This window comes from Zonotrichia leucophrys, chromosome 1, assembly GCF_028769735.1.
Source record: "Zonotrichia leucophrys gambelii isolate GWCS_2022_RI chromosome 1, RI_Zleu_2.0, whole genome shotgun sequence".
Lineage (NCBI taxonomy): Eukaryota > Metazoa > Chordata > Aves > Passeriformes > Passerellidae > Zonotrichia > Zonotrichia leucophrys.
The window spans coordinates 90,082,666-90,097,840 of record NC_088169.1 but is presented as its reverse complement, the minus strand read 5'-3'; the positions used below and the strand labels follow the sequence as shown (position 1 = coordinate 90,097,840).

Genomic DNA, 15,175 nt, shown 5'->3' with positions numbered 1-15,175 from the left:
CAGCACCGGCGCCCCGGGCCCCCAGCTCCCCGCTTCGCCTCCCGGCAGGAGCAGCTCCATCCCTCAGCCAAGCACGCCCTTGCTGCGGACCCCGGCGCCAAAACTCGCCCAGACGCCTTCCGCCGCCCCTTGGGCAGAAGGGCAACCTGCCGGCCACCTGAGGCGGGCACGGCCCGGCCCCGGCCGGGCCCGTGGGGTCCCGGGGCAGGGGGCGGGCGGGAGGAGGTGGCCAGCCCGGTCCCGCCCCGCGGCTCCGCGCCGGGAAGGCGGCGGGAGGCAGCGGGTCGGGCCGGGAGTCGGCGGGACCGGGGACCTGGAGCGGGACCGAGCTCTGCTCGGCGGCGGCACGGCCCGCGGGCCGGGGGTAAGTCCTGGCTGCTGCCTCCCGCTCCCCTCCCGCCCGGCGCCGGCAGCCTCCTTTCCCGCAGCTCCCCGCCGCCCTCCCTGCCCGCTTTTCCCCAGCCCCCCGGGCACACGGCATGGCCGGGGCACACGGCAGCCGGGCCCGGGGTACCGCGGGGAGCGGCGCAGCTCCTGCTGCCCCTCGGGTGCGGGAGCCGCGGAACAGCGGGAGCGGAGCAGCACCCGCGGCTGGAGACGAAGCCAAAGCCACCGCCACAGCTGGAGCCCCCGCTCGGACCCCGAACCCTTTCCCGCACCCGGATCTGCCGTGCGGGCCGGGACAGGCACCCGGACCCCTCCGAAGCGGAGATCCGCGGGAGGAGCGTCCCTTTCCCCCCCTTTCCCCTCCTTCGGCTCTTCCCCACGGCTGCGACCCTTGTCCCCATGGCAGGTCGTCACCCCGTTAGCCGGTGGGTGTCCTGCCACCCCTCTCTCTGTGAGGGTATCCAGGTACGCTGGTAGGTGCCTGCACTGGCAGCACCCTGGCCAGGTGTGGAGTGAGCAGGACTGGCGGGTGGGGGGGGAATTGAGGACAGTCCAGGGATGAGGGACCTGGCAGGGCTGGGAGGGATCTCAGTAGGGAAGACTGACTTTGGGGTGAGAGTCAAAAATAGTGCTTGTGAATATAGGAAACAGAAGACAAGACAGGAAAACCACAGCCAAACTGTGTGTTGGGATGCCTTACGCCTTCTGGTTATGTATATAATTGGTGAGGTTTTGTTTATTCCCTGTTCTGGCCTTGCTTATCACCTAGGCAGCGGCTTTTTCCTGCACTACAGTACTAGCCTTTCCTGGCTCCAGACAATACAGAATTCCCAGAGTGGGAACTGTGTCTGTGCAAGGGACACAGTAAAATGAATCCTGTCTTTGGGTGGCTGCAGCTCAACTGTTTTATGAACAGTCCTGGACCCAGCAGCAGCGCTCATGCTACAAGAGAGCTACGTGATCCAGTGGAAAGCTTAACTTCTTTGTCAGGGTCAGGCAGAAGAAAGATAGAGGAGACAAGCACAAGCCACAAGAGATTGTTTCACCCCTGTTCTGAGGGATCTGTGTTTACAAGACATGGGGAAGTTCAGTTTCCATCTCATTCAACCCTTGCCCTCTCCCAGCTACAAATCATCAGGGGAAAGTAGCAACAGTTTTAAGGATGAGTTTATGCCAAGGGGTTGGAGCAATTTATACCCATTGTGCATCACAGATGCTGCTATTCTAGGGGTGAGGTGAAACAGAGTAATATTTATACCACTGGTATTGCAATGTTTTGTCCTTGCTTTTCGTACCTGTCATACTGATGAGTTCAGCAACAGGAGCAGTAGCAAAGGAAAAAGAAGATACAAGCCATTAAATGTCATGGAACAACCTCGGTACAGCAGCTTTCATATTTCTGGAAAAAGATCCTCCTCTTAAATCAAGGAAGGGTAGGTTACTGAAAACAGACTTGAATCTATTGTAAGAAAAAGAAATGCAGAGCACTCTGCAAGCATCCTCCCATTATTTCATCCCAAACATCAAGCTGGTTGGCTTTTCAGCACAGGAAGCATATCTTCTGGCCAGGCATGGAAAACAGAGCACCGTATGGATGGAATGGGAACAGCACCAGCAGTCAACCCTTTACAAGGCAGGCAGGGGTTGGGACATGCTACAGGAGAAGAGGAATTCTGGAGGTGGTGCTTGCTTTGCTGCCAGTCTGCCAAGCACTTGAGTGTGTGAACTTATTGAAGACATTTTTTGATGAGAGAAAGAAGGGGATACTTCCCAGAAGAAAATATATAAGTTCCAAATTTTGGCCAAGCCCTAGCATGTTTGGGTAGCTGTGTTGGGTCTTGCACATAATTTCAAATTGTTGTCTTTCAGGCTGCACTCTTGCCCAGCTGACTTATACTGTGCTGTGACTTTGGTGTTTTTCAAAACCATTGCCCACTTTCCATACAGCTGCATTGGTTGGTAAGATCCATCTTTCACATGCACACAGGAGGTGAAATCTTGTATTCTTCTCTTGGCTTAGATTCAGTGAAGAACGGAAAGGAAGTCTTTAAGCAAAGCTCTGCCTGTATATGAGCAGAAAAAATACCTTTCTGATTGGCTTGGAGAAGAATTCATACAGAAAGTATAAAAATCATCCCAGTACCCACAGGGGGTTCTGTTTTCCACAGTCATTACAGAGCTGTGATTTTCAGTCCTTTCTTTCTCTTTGCAGTGGCAGCCCCATGGCCCTCTTCACCAGAGCCAGCAGCCATCCTAATGCAACAGACCCCATTCCCTGTGGGGCAAACAGCACCACAGAGCCTGGGCTGCCCCATTCACACGCCTACTACGCCCTCTGCTACTGCATCTTGATTCTGGCCATCATCTTTGGGAATGTGCTGGTGTGCCTGGCTGTGCTGAGGGAACGCACCTTGCAAACCACGACCAACTACCTCGTGGTGAGCCTGGCAGTGGCAGATTTGCTGGTGGCTACTTTGGTGATGCCATGGATGGTGTACTTGGAGGTGAGTACCTCTCAGGAATGATCAGCAGAATTTACCCACACCACTGCATGTGTGCTCATGTTCCTAATGAAGGCTGTAGCAGCATTTAGACTGATCTGTGGGGAACAGTCCTGGAGCTGTCCTGCAGGCTGTGTACTGCTTGGGTGTGCTGCATGGAGTTATTAAAAAAAGGTATAAGAGTGTGTGCGTGTGTGTGTGTGGGAAGCCATCCCAGAAAGATAGAGTTAGACTCTTCAGTTTGATTGCAACTAAAAAATATTATTAAAAGTCAAGTTTTATTTGAGACTGGAATAGTCTATCAGCTCAAGTGCATTCCAATCCTTAATGAAATCACATCATGCTTTGCTTTAGAAAACACTTGGCACTCACTCTTGCTGTGGACAGGGTGGGACTGAGGCACATCTGTGGAGCAGCCTCTGCCCCATACAAAGCCTTGCTCATGATTTGTGAGCACAACAGTAGGTCCATTTCCTAGTTGTGTTTGTAGACCCATTCAAGACTAATTTCCGTCTGAGGAGCTTGGATAATCAAAGCAGCTGATGCAAGAGTCATCCAGACAACAAAGAAAAGAACTCATACACATCCCAAACCAAACTACCAATCCTAGCATTGCACAGGACTTCTTATAAAACTGGGCTGTAGGACTCCAGGAAAACTAAGATTTAAAAAACAGTCCAAAAAGCCCCAAAGTTTTTCAATATTTGCTGCTATTTATGGATCAGCAATGCCGTCAATGAAGCAGAGATGGCATCATGCTTCAATACACCATGAGCCTGGAAATTGCCAAAAAATCATTTAGTCCCTAAAACTGGGTAGAATACCTATTCATCTACTGAAGGTTTGCCAAACCAGACTTCAGAACTGGCCCTTATTTATGGAAAAGCTTAAGGTGGATAAATGCCTCAGATTTAAATGCTGCTTGTGAAGTGAGTGCTTTACACTCCATTTTTAGTCATCAGTGGCCATGAAATGTGTTATTTTATCAATCATGCAAACCAGAACTGTCTCTTTCTGAGAAATCTTTTGGGAAGGCTGTGACAGAGCAGCAACAGGAACATTTTATAGCCTCAAAATCCTCATCTCAAGGAGGTTTCTGCTCAGAAGTGCTATTTAGCAGTGTCTAGCAATCTTCTGGGGGCCAACATGTAGGTCTGGCACACCAATATTGCTGCCCTCTTCTTTACTGATCTCTGCTGCTGTGGCTGCTGAAGCTCACCAAGGTTTCCAGCACAGTGGCATCAGGGTACCCTCCCCACTGGGGTTTGAGGGCATTAAACACCATCATGCCATGTAGTCATTGCATAGATGGAGGAGGACATGCGGCAGCATGGCTGGGAACACCCTCCTCAGGCTTCTCACAGCATCCAGTTCTACCTCCAAAGGGGAAGAAAGCTTCAGGAGAAGGTTGTCACTGAGGTCTAGTCTGCTGAGTCTGTTGGGGAGTCACACTGTCCCTCACCTTGTCTCTCACAGGAGCAGTGAGACCTAAGCTGCTCTGTGCGCTCCAGGAGCTCTGCTGGACTGGTGTCAGAGGGAGGACAGGGCTGTGAGCAGTGCTGACCACACGAGTGCTCTCTGTACTGTGCAGACCCATGAGCAGCCATCTCACAGCTGCAGGAGCCAGCAGCAGCCCCGGGCAGCTCTCAAGCACAAAACCCTGCAGGGAGCCTGCTTAGATGCACCACTGCTTTCATGCCTGCCATTTCCTGATGCAACTTGGTTTCCTACTTTCCTATCCGTGTGCTCCTCAATGCAGCATCACCATTCGTATCTGAATTGTGGAGATTCTGTTCTTTATTTTAAGAATTCAGGAGAATTCTTGAAATAAGCATAAGTTTAAAAAAATAATCTTTGGGCATTCATTAACTGGAAAGCTTCTTATAGAGTTCGGAAGTTAAAAATAATAACACCACAATTTTGTAGATAAAGCAGACTGGTCGTCAAGGAAGATTAGGTGAAAACCTGACCTGAATAGTCTATAGGGATCTTGAGCACCGTGTTTGATAAGCCAGATTTCACCCTGGACACTTCTGCTGCATAAACTCTGAGTGGTAATGAGAGATTGTATCAGCTCATCTCTCTGTAGTTTGCTCTCATCAGCTGTAAGAGATTAATATTTGACCATCCACCTCACCCAGGCAGATATGAGGATTCATTCAATTAATACCTGGGATACCTTTTGAGATTCCTGGACAAAAAGCACCAGAGGGATAAAGGAGAAGTACCCTGCCAGCACATGAAAACCAGGAATGCAGACTAGCAGGTTCTTGCTGTTGTAGCAAAGATGATTAGAACAGAGCAATAAAAGGAAGATCAGAAATAGAATTTTTAAAATGTTGAACAAGGCATATAATAAAAAGGCTTTTCTTCACTGTTAAATTCTGGAATAAATTCTGGGTTCATATACCCCACAGGTAAATATTAACTACTTCACCAACTCCAGCAGAGCTACTCCCCATTTCAGAAGTGGCAGGTGGAAGTGAGAATGGGTTTTAAGCCCAGACATTTTGATCTGTCAAGCATCCTCTTACACAAGCTGCAGGGGGGGTGGTGTGATGTGATAGCATCATCCTGAGAGGGCTCACTTCTGAGCCATCCCCAACAGCACCTTCTTCAGTTTTAATGGTTCCCATTCTTGACCTCAGCATTTTAACATGCTCAGGACCTTGGAAACTCCCTCAGTTAAGTGCTTGTTCATCTCCTGGGTTAGCGGCAGCTGGCTTTCTTGTGAACACCTACCACTGGCTTGGTGAAATATTCTTCAGACTCCACAGCTCATAAAGAAACTGCATTGCTTTTTACCTCAAAGTGCAGAAACATCATGTACTGGGTCCCACTGCAAAGGCTTCCAGCAATTTTTAATGTGTTTTGAGGTGGTCAAGCAGATCTCAAAATATGAAACTAAAGTAAAACCAGTGTAGTGTTTCTTAGGAAGCTGAACCTACCTGTTAAGGTCCTAATCTCAGATGGACAGCCTTCAGACTGCATGTCTTGTAGCTCATCTGTGTAGAAAAGCTCAATAGTTTTGGTTTGACTTTTTCCTCTTTACTTACTTTTTTATAAGAAAACAGGAGCAGCTCCATTATCAAGAGAACTGGAAAAGAAAGCACAGTTCCCTTCTGCATTCTGCAAGCCAATTCCCATTTCCCTCCCCTGCATTCATTCAGGCTCAGAGGGTCTAATAGAAGACTGACTCATTCAATACCTGATTTCTTAAATGTAGCAGCTGGGTCCAGCAGAGAACACCCAAAAGGCACAGCTCACCTCAGCAAGTTTTTGTGCCCATGTGTGGGAGTGCTGCCACTATCAAATAATTTACATTTCTCGGGATTATTTCTTAAACAATTCTCACAGAGTGCATTTTGTGTTTGTACAAGTGCTTTTCTCTGCAGAGGGCTGCCTCTTTCCTAGGCACCAACACTTGCAGGGCTGACCCACTGGCTGAGAAGCCAAGCTTACTTGTGGCACCCTCTCCAGTATGGCTGGGATACTTCTTTTTGAATGGGTTTTGAAGAGTTCCTAGGATGGATCCTACGCAGACTTATCAAGCAACTGGCTCCACTGTATCACTGTCCCTGTAGTCAGAAAAGTAACCTTCATAACCAGTTTGCACCTTTCTTCCAGCTCATTCCTGTTGCCTCTTGTCCTCCCACAGCATTACTGCTGTCATTGCTGTGAAAAACCCAGCTCCATCTTCTTCAACCTTTTCAATATCCTCCCACTGCACCAGAGGGCTGTTAGTCTCCCACCCCTCAAAGCCATCACTTTTCCAGACTGAAAAAGTCCTGCTCCCTTAGCTGATCCTCACAGCTGCCCCGGCCCCTGTGGATTGTTTTCGTGGCTCTCCTCTGGACTCACTCCTGTTAATCAATGTTTTTCCTCTACTGATGCCTCAAAACCAGGTGCAGTATTCCAGATGTTGTCTAAATGTGAGCAGAGAGACCAGAAACTAGGGGCAGTTTCTGATTGCTTCCCAGGAGCCAGATGAAACAACAGGATCTACAGGGCTGAAGGCTAAAATCCAGGCTCTCTCCCAAGCATGGACTTTCCCCCTTTTTTCTCTCCTGCTCCCCCATTCGGCACAGGACTGGGTTTGTTTGCAGCTGAACAAGGAAGCAGCCTGCCCTCCATCTCCTACAAGGAGTGGGCACTGAGGCAGACCACATCCCTCAGAATCAGGCTGTCATCCCAATCCCAAGGACAGCAGGGCCACACAGTGCTTGGAACATGCTTGTCAATCAAAAAGGTCATTGTCAAGAACTTGGTGCCTGCTCCAAAACCCACTTCTCTCCATTGCTAAGATTGAGCTTAGGCTGTGGCTGAGCTTTCACAACTACACACTTCAGATTAAAAATTCAGAACAACCAGAACAGCTTGGTAACAACTCAGACCCCTTTATCTGAGTAGCTTGTGAGTTTGCATTCAGATCTAATAATCAAAATCTATAACTGAGATATGAATTCAAATAAGGTATTTGAGAAGCCTCAGTCTCAGATCTCGGTTTCATACATAAATGCAAAAAATTTGCAGCACTTTTCCAGCTCGCTGCCTGCAAGAGCACTCTGGCAGCTAAGCTGAGAAAGACTTTCAGCCCTTAGATTTTCTCAGATAATCATTAATCAAAGGATAAATACAGTGATAGCAAATTTAAATCAGTTTTTCATGCTAGGCCTTGAGAGAAGGGATAGCTGCTGTTTCTTCTCCCTGCCTCCCTCTGTAAGAGCATGTAAAGGATTGAAATTAAAGTGAGGCTCCTTCTCCACGACCTACTGCTGTGTTGTCTTGCACACAACACTGGTGCCTCAGTTTTCCTCTGCCCATCACTGTGGAACTCCTCCAAGCTGCTGAGATACCTGGAGGAGAGCAGCTTCTCACACATAACTTGTCAGGACCTGGTGCAGGGCAAGGCTGACAGTTTTGTGTCACTGGTGCAGGTGACCGGAGGGGTCTGGACGTTCAGCCGCATCTGCTGCGATATCTTCGTCACCATGGATGTAATGATGTGCACAGCCAGCATTCTGAACCTCTGTGCCATCAGCATTGACAGGTGAGACACGGCAGCATCCAGGGGACGGCTTGGATAAGGGGGTCAGCCCTGTGCCCCAGTGGGGCAGGGACCAAGAAGTGGGGTGAGCACAGACAGCGTCGGTGTCCTCAGGACAGCAAACCCCTGAAGGTCTGTCCCTGCCACCACTGCTGTTAATGTGGCTCTGCAAGAGGAGGCCTGCACTGGAGGGCAAGGAAACACAAGCAATAAAACATCCCCAGTAGATAGTCAACCACATCCTCAGGCTTCTTAAAGGCAGGAACCACAATTGGTTATCCAGCTCCCACTGAGTGTCAAATAGGATTTCTCCTTCTGGAGATCTCAGTCATGAAGCTTTAATAAACAAAATCCTGCCATATTCACAGACAGTGATGAAGATTATTGCTGTGTAATCTTGAGCTTTGCTCTGGTTTTCTGCATTTTAAAACTGAGCCTATTTTAAGCAATGCTGAGGGCTGGGAGCCAAAACCTTGTCACATGTGATCCTACTGGGACCAAGGAATGAGAGAAGGGAAAAATACTGCATGCTGTACCTTTGTAATGTGTAGTTCAAGGATAATAATGCAAGGCAGCTCTCAGTGCTGCTTTGGTCCGGTGTTCCTCCATGGGAATCTGTATCCGCATTTCAGTTTGGCTGTCTGCAGGACACAGCCCCCAGGCTCTCCTAAAGATGAGACTCCTGTACCTTCCAAATCCTTGCCCTGCTGAGCTGCATCTCCTGGAGAACCCCAGCAACTGAAGGTCCTTGACAACCTGCCCCCAGGCAACCCTCTGCCTGTCAGGGTAACACCAGACCAGGCAGCTGAGACAGAGTTTAGTAGTTTGTGGTTACTCCAGAGTGCTCTTTCACAGCAGTGCCCATATAACTCTAGGGCCTTGAGGGTCGGGGATTTCCTGGGTTTCTTGATCCATCTGGTAGCCCAAACCTTGTAGCTTTGCATGCTGTGAGTTCTGCTGAGCGTTTCTCTGCACTGCTGCCAACTGACTCTGATTTCCTCTGTTCCTCCCCCCAATGTCCCACTTACCATTTCTACAAATTGCTGATCCCATCATCTGATTTTCTCTACTTTCCTCTTCTCCACCACATTCACCATCATGTTCCCTGTGCTGCATTCACTTCTCCTTTTAAAAACCTGTTCCTTTCCCTCCCTCCTTCCTTCCTCTCCTCTTCCCGGAGCTGGTTTGGTCTGCAGATACACGGCAGTGGTGAAACCAGTTCAGTACCAGTACAGCACTGGGCAGAGCTCCTGCAGGAGAGTCTCTCTCATGATTGTGATAGTTTGGATGCTGGCATTTGCAGTGTCATGCCCTCTCCTCTTTGGCTTCAATACTACAGGTAGGTGATATCCTGAACAATGGCATGCAGGAGGGGTTGGCAGTGGAGCTGCCCTGTATATGGCCAGGTCATTTAACATGGGTCTGCAGATTTGCCAAGTTACAGGAAATTTTAAGGAACTGAAAACCACACTATGAAAGGGGAGAAAAATCCGCACATACTCAAGTCTATAAACTTGCCATTTGCTCAGGTAGACAGTGACTGTCACTCTAAAGGGCAAACCTGCCTGCTCTGCTGCCAAATCAGTGCCCATCAAGGTGTCCAGGTCTTCAGATTCCCATCAAACAATCACTTTGAGCACACAGAGCAAAACGTGCAGCACATACAGCGCACACAGACACACACAGACACAGACACACACACACACATATTTCATGGCATCTTGCTGATATCCACAGGTTCAGAAGCACAGTTTCAACTCTGATACAGAGCACATTTCTAAACAGGAAGGATTGCATATTAGCACTGCTTGTCAGAGACCTCCTTCCTATCCAGCTGGCTGCCTGCTTCCTTAACTAATCCTTTGAGGAGGGCAAACAACCTAGCCCCCACCTTGGAAGCAGGTTGGTCTTTTTTCTTTCCCTTAGCTAGGGCAGCACAGTCTCCCTGGAGGCAGAGGAGCAGGGGAGCCTTCCTTCCCACTGAGTCACAGGCAGAAGCTTCTGCCCCCATCCATCCTCTCTGGAGTGCTTGAGGCAGGAAAGGGATGGGAGTGGGAAATTCTGCTGCCCCCTCTGCCTGGTTCTGACAGATAGGAGTGAATGCACACTCTGCATCTAGACAGCTCAGAGGCCATCAAAGGAATAGGAGAAAGGGTGGGAATAGACATGAGAGAACAGCTGTTGGCCAGAAAAGCAGGCAGATGCATGCTTGCCAATGCTTGTTGGCCCTGTGTTGGGTTCATTTTAAGCATCGCTTAGGTAATTGGGTAAGACAGAGCATACTCTGCACTCCTTAGACTGCCTTTGCCCCCAGCCACCTTTTGTCTTGCTTTGCCAACACACCAGAGCCTCCTTGTACTAAACTGAAATCAGCTCAGCCACTCCTCTCTCTCTCTTCTCCTCCCCAGGGGATCCCAGTGTGTGTTCCATATCCAACCCTAGTTTCGTCATCTACTCCTCTTTGGTGTCCTTCTACCTCCCGTTCATGGTGACCCTGCTGCTCTATGTGCGAATTTACCTCGTCCTCAGACAGAGGCAGAAGAAGCGAACCCTCACCCGGCAGGGCAGCCAGAGCTCCAGCACCAAACCGTGCTATGCACACCAAGTAAGAGCCACATGAACCCACTAGGAGTGGTCAAAAAGGAGAGGAATGCATCATCTCTTCTCCTCAAAGGGTTGAAACGCAGAACAGAAAGCATAAGGAGGGACCTGACATGTTTTCATCCCATCCCTTGCTCATACACTATGATATTTGAGGCACAGAAGCTCCAGTTAAATCCTTTTCAGACCCCTAGAAAGAGGATATTCCCTGTGTACTGCCCTGTAGAACTGGCAAGTAGAAGAGAGCACAACCTACTTCAGTATTTCTTCAGAGCAGGGTTTTCTCAGCCATGCATAAGTCTTCATTTTTTGCGTAATTTCTTCATTTATTGATTTTAATGTCTTCATTTATTGATTTTTGCTCTATGAAGCTTCACTGTCAGGGCTTCACAGGCTTTAACATCTGTTATTAAAATAAAAAACCCTCTTCATCTGACAGACTTAAGAGGTCAAAATACTCATGGTGCATGCAACATTTGTTCCACTGACCTTTCTAGATGAAATATCTGCAACCATGGGAACCAAACAGTTTGAAAGGAATTACCTGGTCATGCATATCCACTCCTTTTACCCATTTTTGCACAGTGAAGCTACAGTAAAAGGGTGGGGATGCTAAGGGGAGCAGGGCCAACACAAAGATACAGATGGAAGGTTAGCAGAGCAGGTATTCCTTCTCTTGCTGTTCTCATGCTTCTCCTTGGTGGGATGGAGGCAAAGTGTTGCCAGCTGCTGGTTAACCCCCAGGTCAGTGCAGAGGACATGGTGCAATATAAAAGGCAAGTGAGGCTAAGGATAACTCCTACAACTTCCCTCATCATCCTCTGGCCCAACGAGCAGTTTGGATGGTTTCCAGATCCTCTGTGGCATCATCTTTTGCAGGAACACATGGAGAGGCAAGCTTTGCCAAACACATGCCAAGGCACCTTTTCCCCCTGTCTCTCGCTCAAATGCGCAGGCCAGGAGGTGTCCACAAAAAGGAGGCTGCTCGCTGTGTTCGGCCTGCAGCAGTACCGGAGCTTCTGCCACGAGGCATCCCTCACCAGGGCACAAGGGACTGCCCAGCCCAGCCACTGGGAGGAGAGGAGGAGGAGCACGAAGGCAGCAGTGCAGGTGCGGAGGCTCAGCAATGGTGGAACCATCAGCAGCTTGAGGCTGGCCCAGCAGCAGCCCCGGCTGATCCAGCTGCGGGAGAGGAAGGCTACGCAAATGCTGGCAATTGTCCTGGGTGAGTGAGAGCCATTCTGCCTATGGGGTGCAAGGGGTGGTGGTTTGGGACTTCCAGGAGCCTCCTAATACAGAACCTCCTAATATAATATTGAGATTTTTAAAATAATGCGAGCTGGGCCTTGGCTTCAGCTGTTACTGCTTCACAAACTCAGGATAGACAGTAGTGGAACATTTAGGAATCTAGAATAATGCTCCCAGATGTTGAGAGCCATGTATGTTAGTGTTTTATTTACTATGTTTTGTTACCCTTGTTTAAAATCAGTGGCCAACAAGCCGTGCTAGAGGGAGCAACAGCTAATACCTTTGCTTTTCCTTTTCCTTTGTTTTACTATTGCAAGGCTGGAACAATCCTAAGTTTCCATACATGCAGAAGCTCTTAAATCTGATTACAGAAAGGGAAACTGAATCAAGGAGCTACAGAGGAACCCAGGACACTGCTGTCCCTGTCACCTGCTGTGGTCACCAGATGCACTGTTCCCCCCCCCATTAACTCAGTAGTAGCAGGAAAATAAAGCAGCCCTCATCCTAACTGATTAAAGCAGCTGAGGCTTTCCCTCAAAGTTGTGGCCACTTGCTTTTGTCTGTCATCAGACCACTTCTGAAGCCCCATACATTCACAAACCTGGTCCCAAGGAGCCCAAACTTTTGCCATATCTCTCTATGTCAGGAATAAACGTGGCCTTCAGTGTTTGTGAAATACAGAAACAGTGAGGGGCTGGAGGGAGAGGTCACCCGTGCAGGCCCCTTTCCAAATAGTTGCTGCTCTAAACTCACGATTGTTTTCTGCCTCTCTCTAAACCCAGGGGCATTCATAGTCTGCTGGCTGCCCTTCTTCTTGATTCACATCCTCAATGCCCACTGCCCATCCTGCCACGTGCCTCCAGGGCTCTACAGTGCCAGCACCTGGCTCGGGTACGTCAACAGTGCCCTCAACCCCATCATCTACACAACCTTCAACACTGACTTCCGCAAAGCCTTCCTCAAGATCCTGTGCTGCTGACTGTGGGGCTGCACCGCTCTGCAGCAGCGCCCTGGGAGGAGAAGCAGCCAGGGACAAGGCAGTGAGTCCCTCAGTGCTGGACACAGCCCTGGGTGTGCAGCACATCAGCCAGCACAGGGCACCGCTGCTGGGCGCTGACAGGCTTGCAGGGCACACGCGACCCAAACGCAGATGGCATCCCTCAGCTCTGCTGCCTACGTGCTGGAAATGCATTTGCCCTCCCACAGCTGCAACCTCAGCCTGCAGAAGGCACCCAGCTCATGCACAGCAGTCCTAATAAGAGGACAGAATTTGAATTCTTTGATAAGGATCCTGATCTCTTCAGTCAGGAGCCAAGAGTGAAAATTGGACAACGAAACTTAGAAAAGGAGCACTGATGGAAGAATAACAACTTTCCTGTTGTTTCCATCAAAAGGTTTGCCTGTAAAACTGGGTCAGTCTAAGTGCTTGAGAAAATCGCCCTAGTTGCAAATGAAATCTTCCTTTGTGCTGCCAGCTTGTATTTTACTGCTGCTTGCAAGGTAGAGAGGTGCTGCTCTCCCTCTGGTAGGTCAGCTCCCATGACAAGTGCAGCATTACCCCAGGGTCCCCTCTCCTCCCGACCCAAGGACCAATGATAGATTGGCCATTACTTAACTACCACACACCCCAGTGATCTACAGGGGCCACCAAGAGAGACAGGCTCTTGATAGCTGCCATAGATTCAAACCTGTTTTTTCAGCTGGTTGCATGCACCCTGTCTCCAGACTTGTTCACAGTCTTCACCTGTGCTCCTCTCCTGACAGGAGCACTGCTAGATTTGGGGTTTGTACCACCTGGCTGCTGCAATAACTCCAGTTACAGCCCATATCTGTGGGAGAGCTGTTTCATAACATTCCTCCCAGTAAGAAGGGACATTTGCCTTGGGATCAGCTCCAGGACTCTCCCTGATGCCCCTTGCCAATACTCTTGTCATCACACATGGCATCTGTATATCCCAGCATCCAGGAGCTGGCCAAATACGGCCTGGCCATGGTCTCCTTTCCTAGCAGTATTCTACAAAGCCATCTCCAGTTCCTGGATGAAAAAACCAGAAAGTCCTGAGGTACCGTAAGCTGGTGTCGTGTCGGGGCATTCTAATGCTCTTCCCCTCATATAGACAAACCTGGCATGGGCCAGAGAGCCTCAGCTTGGTTCTCCCATTTTGCTCCCTTGCTGTACTGGATCAGAGGCTTCAGCTCCCACTGCCAGGACTTGGCTTAGTTGTGCTGTCAGCCATGCTCGTTTGGTAGCTTTGGGCATAACTCTGTGTGCTGCTCCTGCCTGTGTCCATGCCACAGCTTCTCCATCTGGGAGGGCCTTCCTTTCCTTCCTAATATGAGGCCAAGGCCATTTTTCTCTGCCTCCAGAGCACATGCCAGAGCTCTAGCTGCTGCTTTGATTTGTCTGGGTTTTGGGAGGAGGATCTTGTGGAGAGCATGTGTCATTTGCCTGGGCAGGTGCCCTCCATACTGCATTGTAACTGCCTTAACCCAATAAAACACAAGTGTAATTGGAAGTTTTGGTATCTTCATGATTAATGTACCTCCTTCCATAAGCCTTTTGTTATCTGTAGCCCTCTTAACGCTTTCCCTGTAAAAAAAACTTATCATCCACCCGGACACCTGCAAGAAGTCTTCATTATTACTTGCATTTTCCTTGCAACTGGGAAAGAAATCAAAGGCTTCTGTAAGCACTTCCAGCAGATGAAATACAGTCAGTTAGTTTCTGGAATTACAGTCAGTTAGTTTCCCAGCTACACCAGGCAGACGTGCAGTAGTGTTACTCCATCTGCTCAAAGATGCTGGATAGCACAGGAGGCACTCAGCACACAGGATGGAGGAGGTATGAATCAAGTGAACCGACCTGTGGACAGATTGCCACTGAAGTAATTCTCATTAAGATGCTTCATAACAGAGATTACCAGTCCAGTTGCTTTAAATAACAATTGTCAGAAAGGAGGAAATTAAAAGATCTTTAAAAGGATGACTGGGTCCCTTTTAAAATCTGGCCTGGCATCTCTCAGGGGTCAGCTTGATCTTACTTGAATTTGAAGCAGTTCTTCAAGGAGTGATCCCCAAGATGATTTAGGATAGAGGTAAGAACAGGAGGTGTGGCAGAAAACTAAGCAGCATTTTTGTGTCCACACAGCTATAAGGGATGGGGAAAATTCTGTATCTAAACATATGGTCCTTTCTTTACTAAGATCTGAACTACCAGATCACAGAACTGACTAGGGACAAAAAAAAAAAAAAAAAATACAGCACAAAACCCTCACACAATTACAAAAACTCAACTCAGAACCAAAACAATCTGCCTCCTCCCTCAAGTGCTGCTTGAGCACCATGCCCAGTTTTCCTCTGTCAATACAATCATAGGTGATCCTATAGAAAA

General features: G+C 48.9%; 1 protein-coding gene across 1 annotated transcript; it reads left to right on the top strand.

Annotated features, from left to right (window-relative positions):
* Positions 1 to 250: 250 nt before the first annotated feature.
* Positions 251 to 14,434, top strand: DRD3 (dopamine receptor D3). Its single transcript, XM_064722009.1, has 7 exons — positions 251 to 364; positions 2,600 to 2,891; positions 7,826 to 7,938; positions 9,132 to 9,274; positions 10,344 to 10,540; positions 11,416 to 11,761; positions 12,567 to 14,434. Exons 2-7 carry the CDS (start codon positions 2,610 to 2,612, stop codon positions 12,761 to 12,763), a joined length of 1,278 nt encoding a protein of 425 aa, XP_064578079.1. The 5' UTR covers positions 251 to 364; positions 2,600 to 2,609; the 3' UTR covers positions 12,764 to 14,434.
* Positions 14,435 to 15,175: the final 741 nt, after the last annotated feature.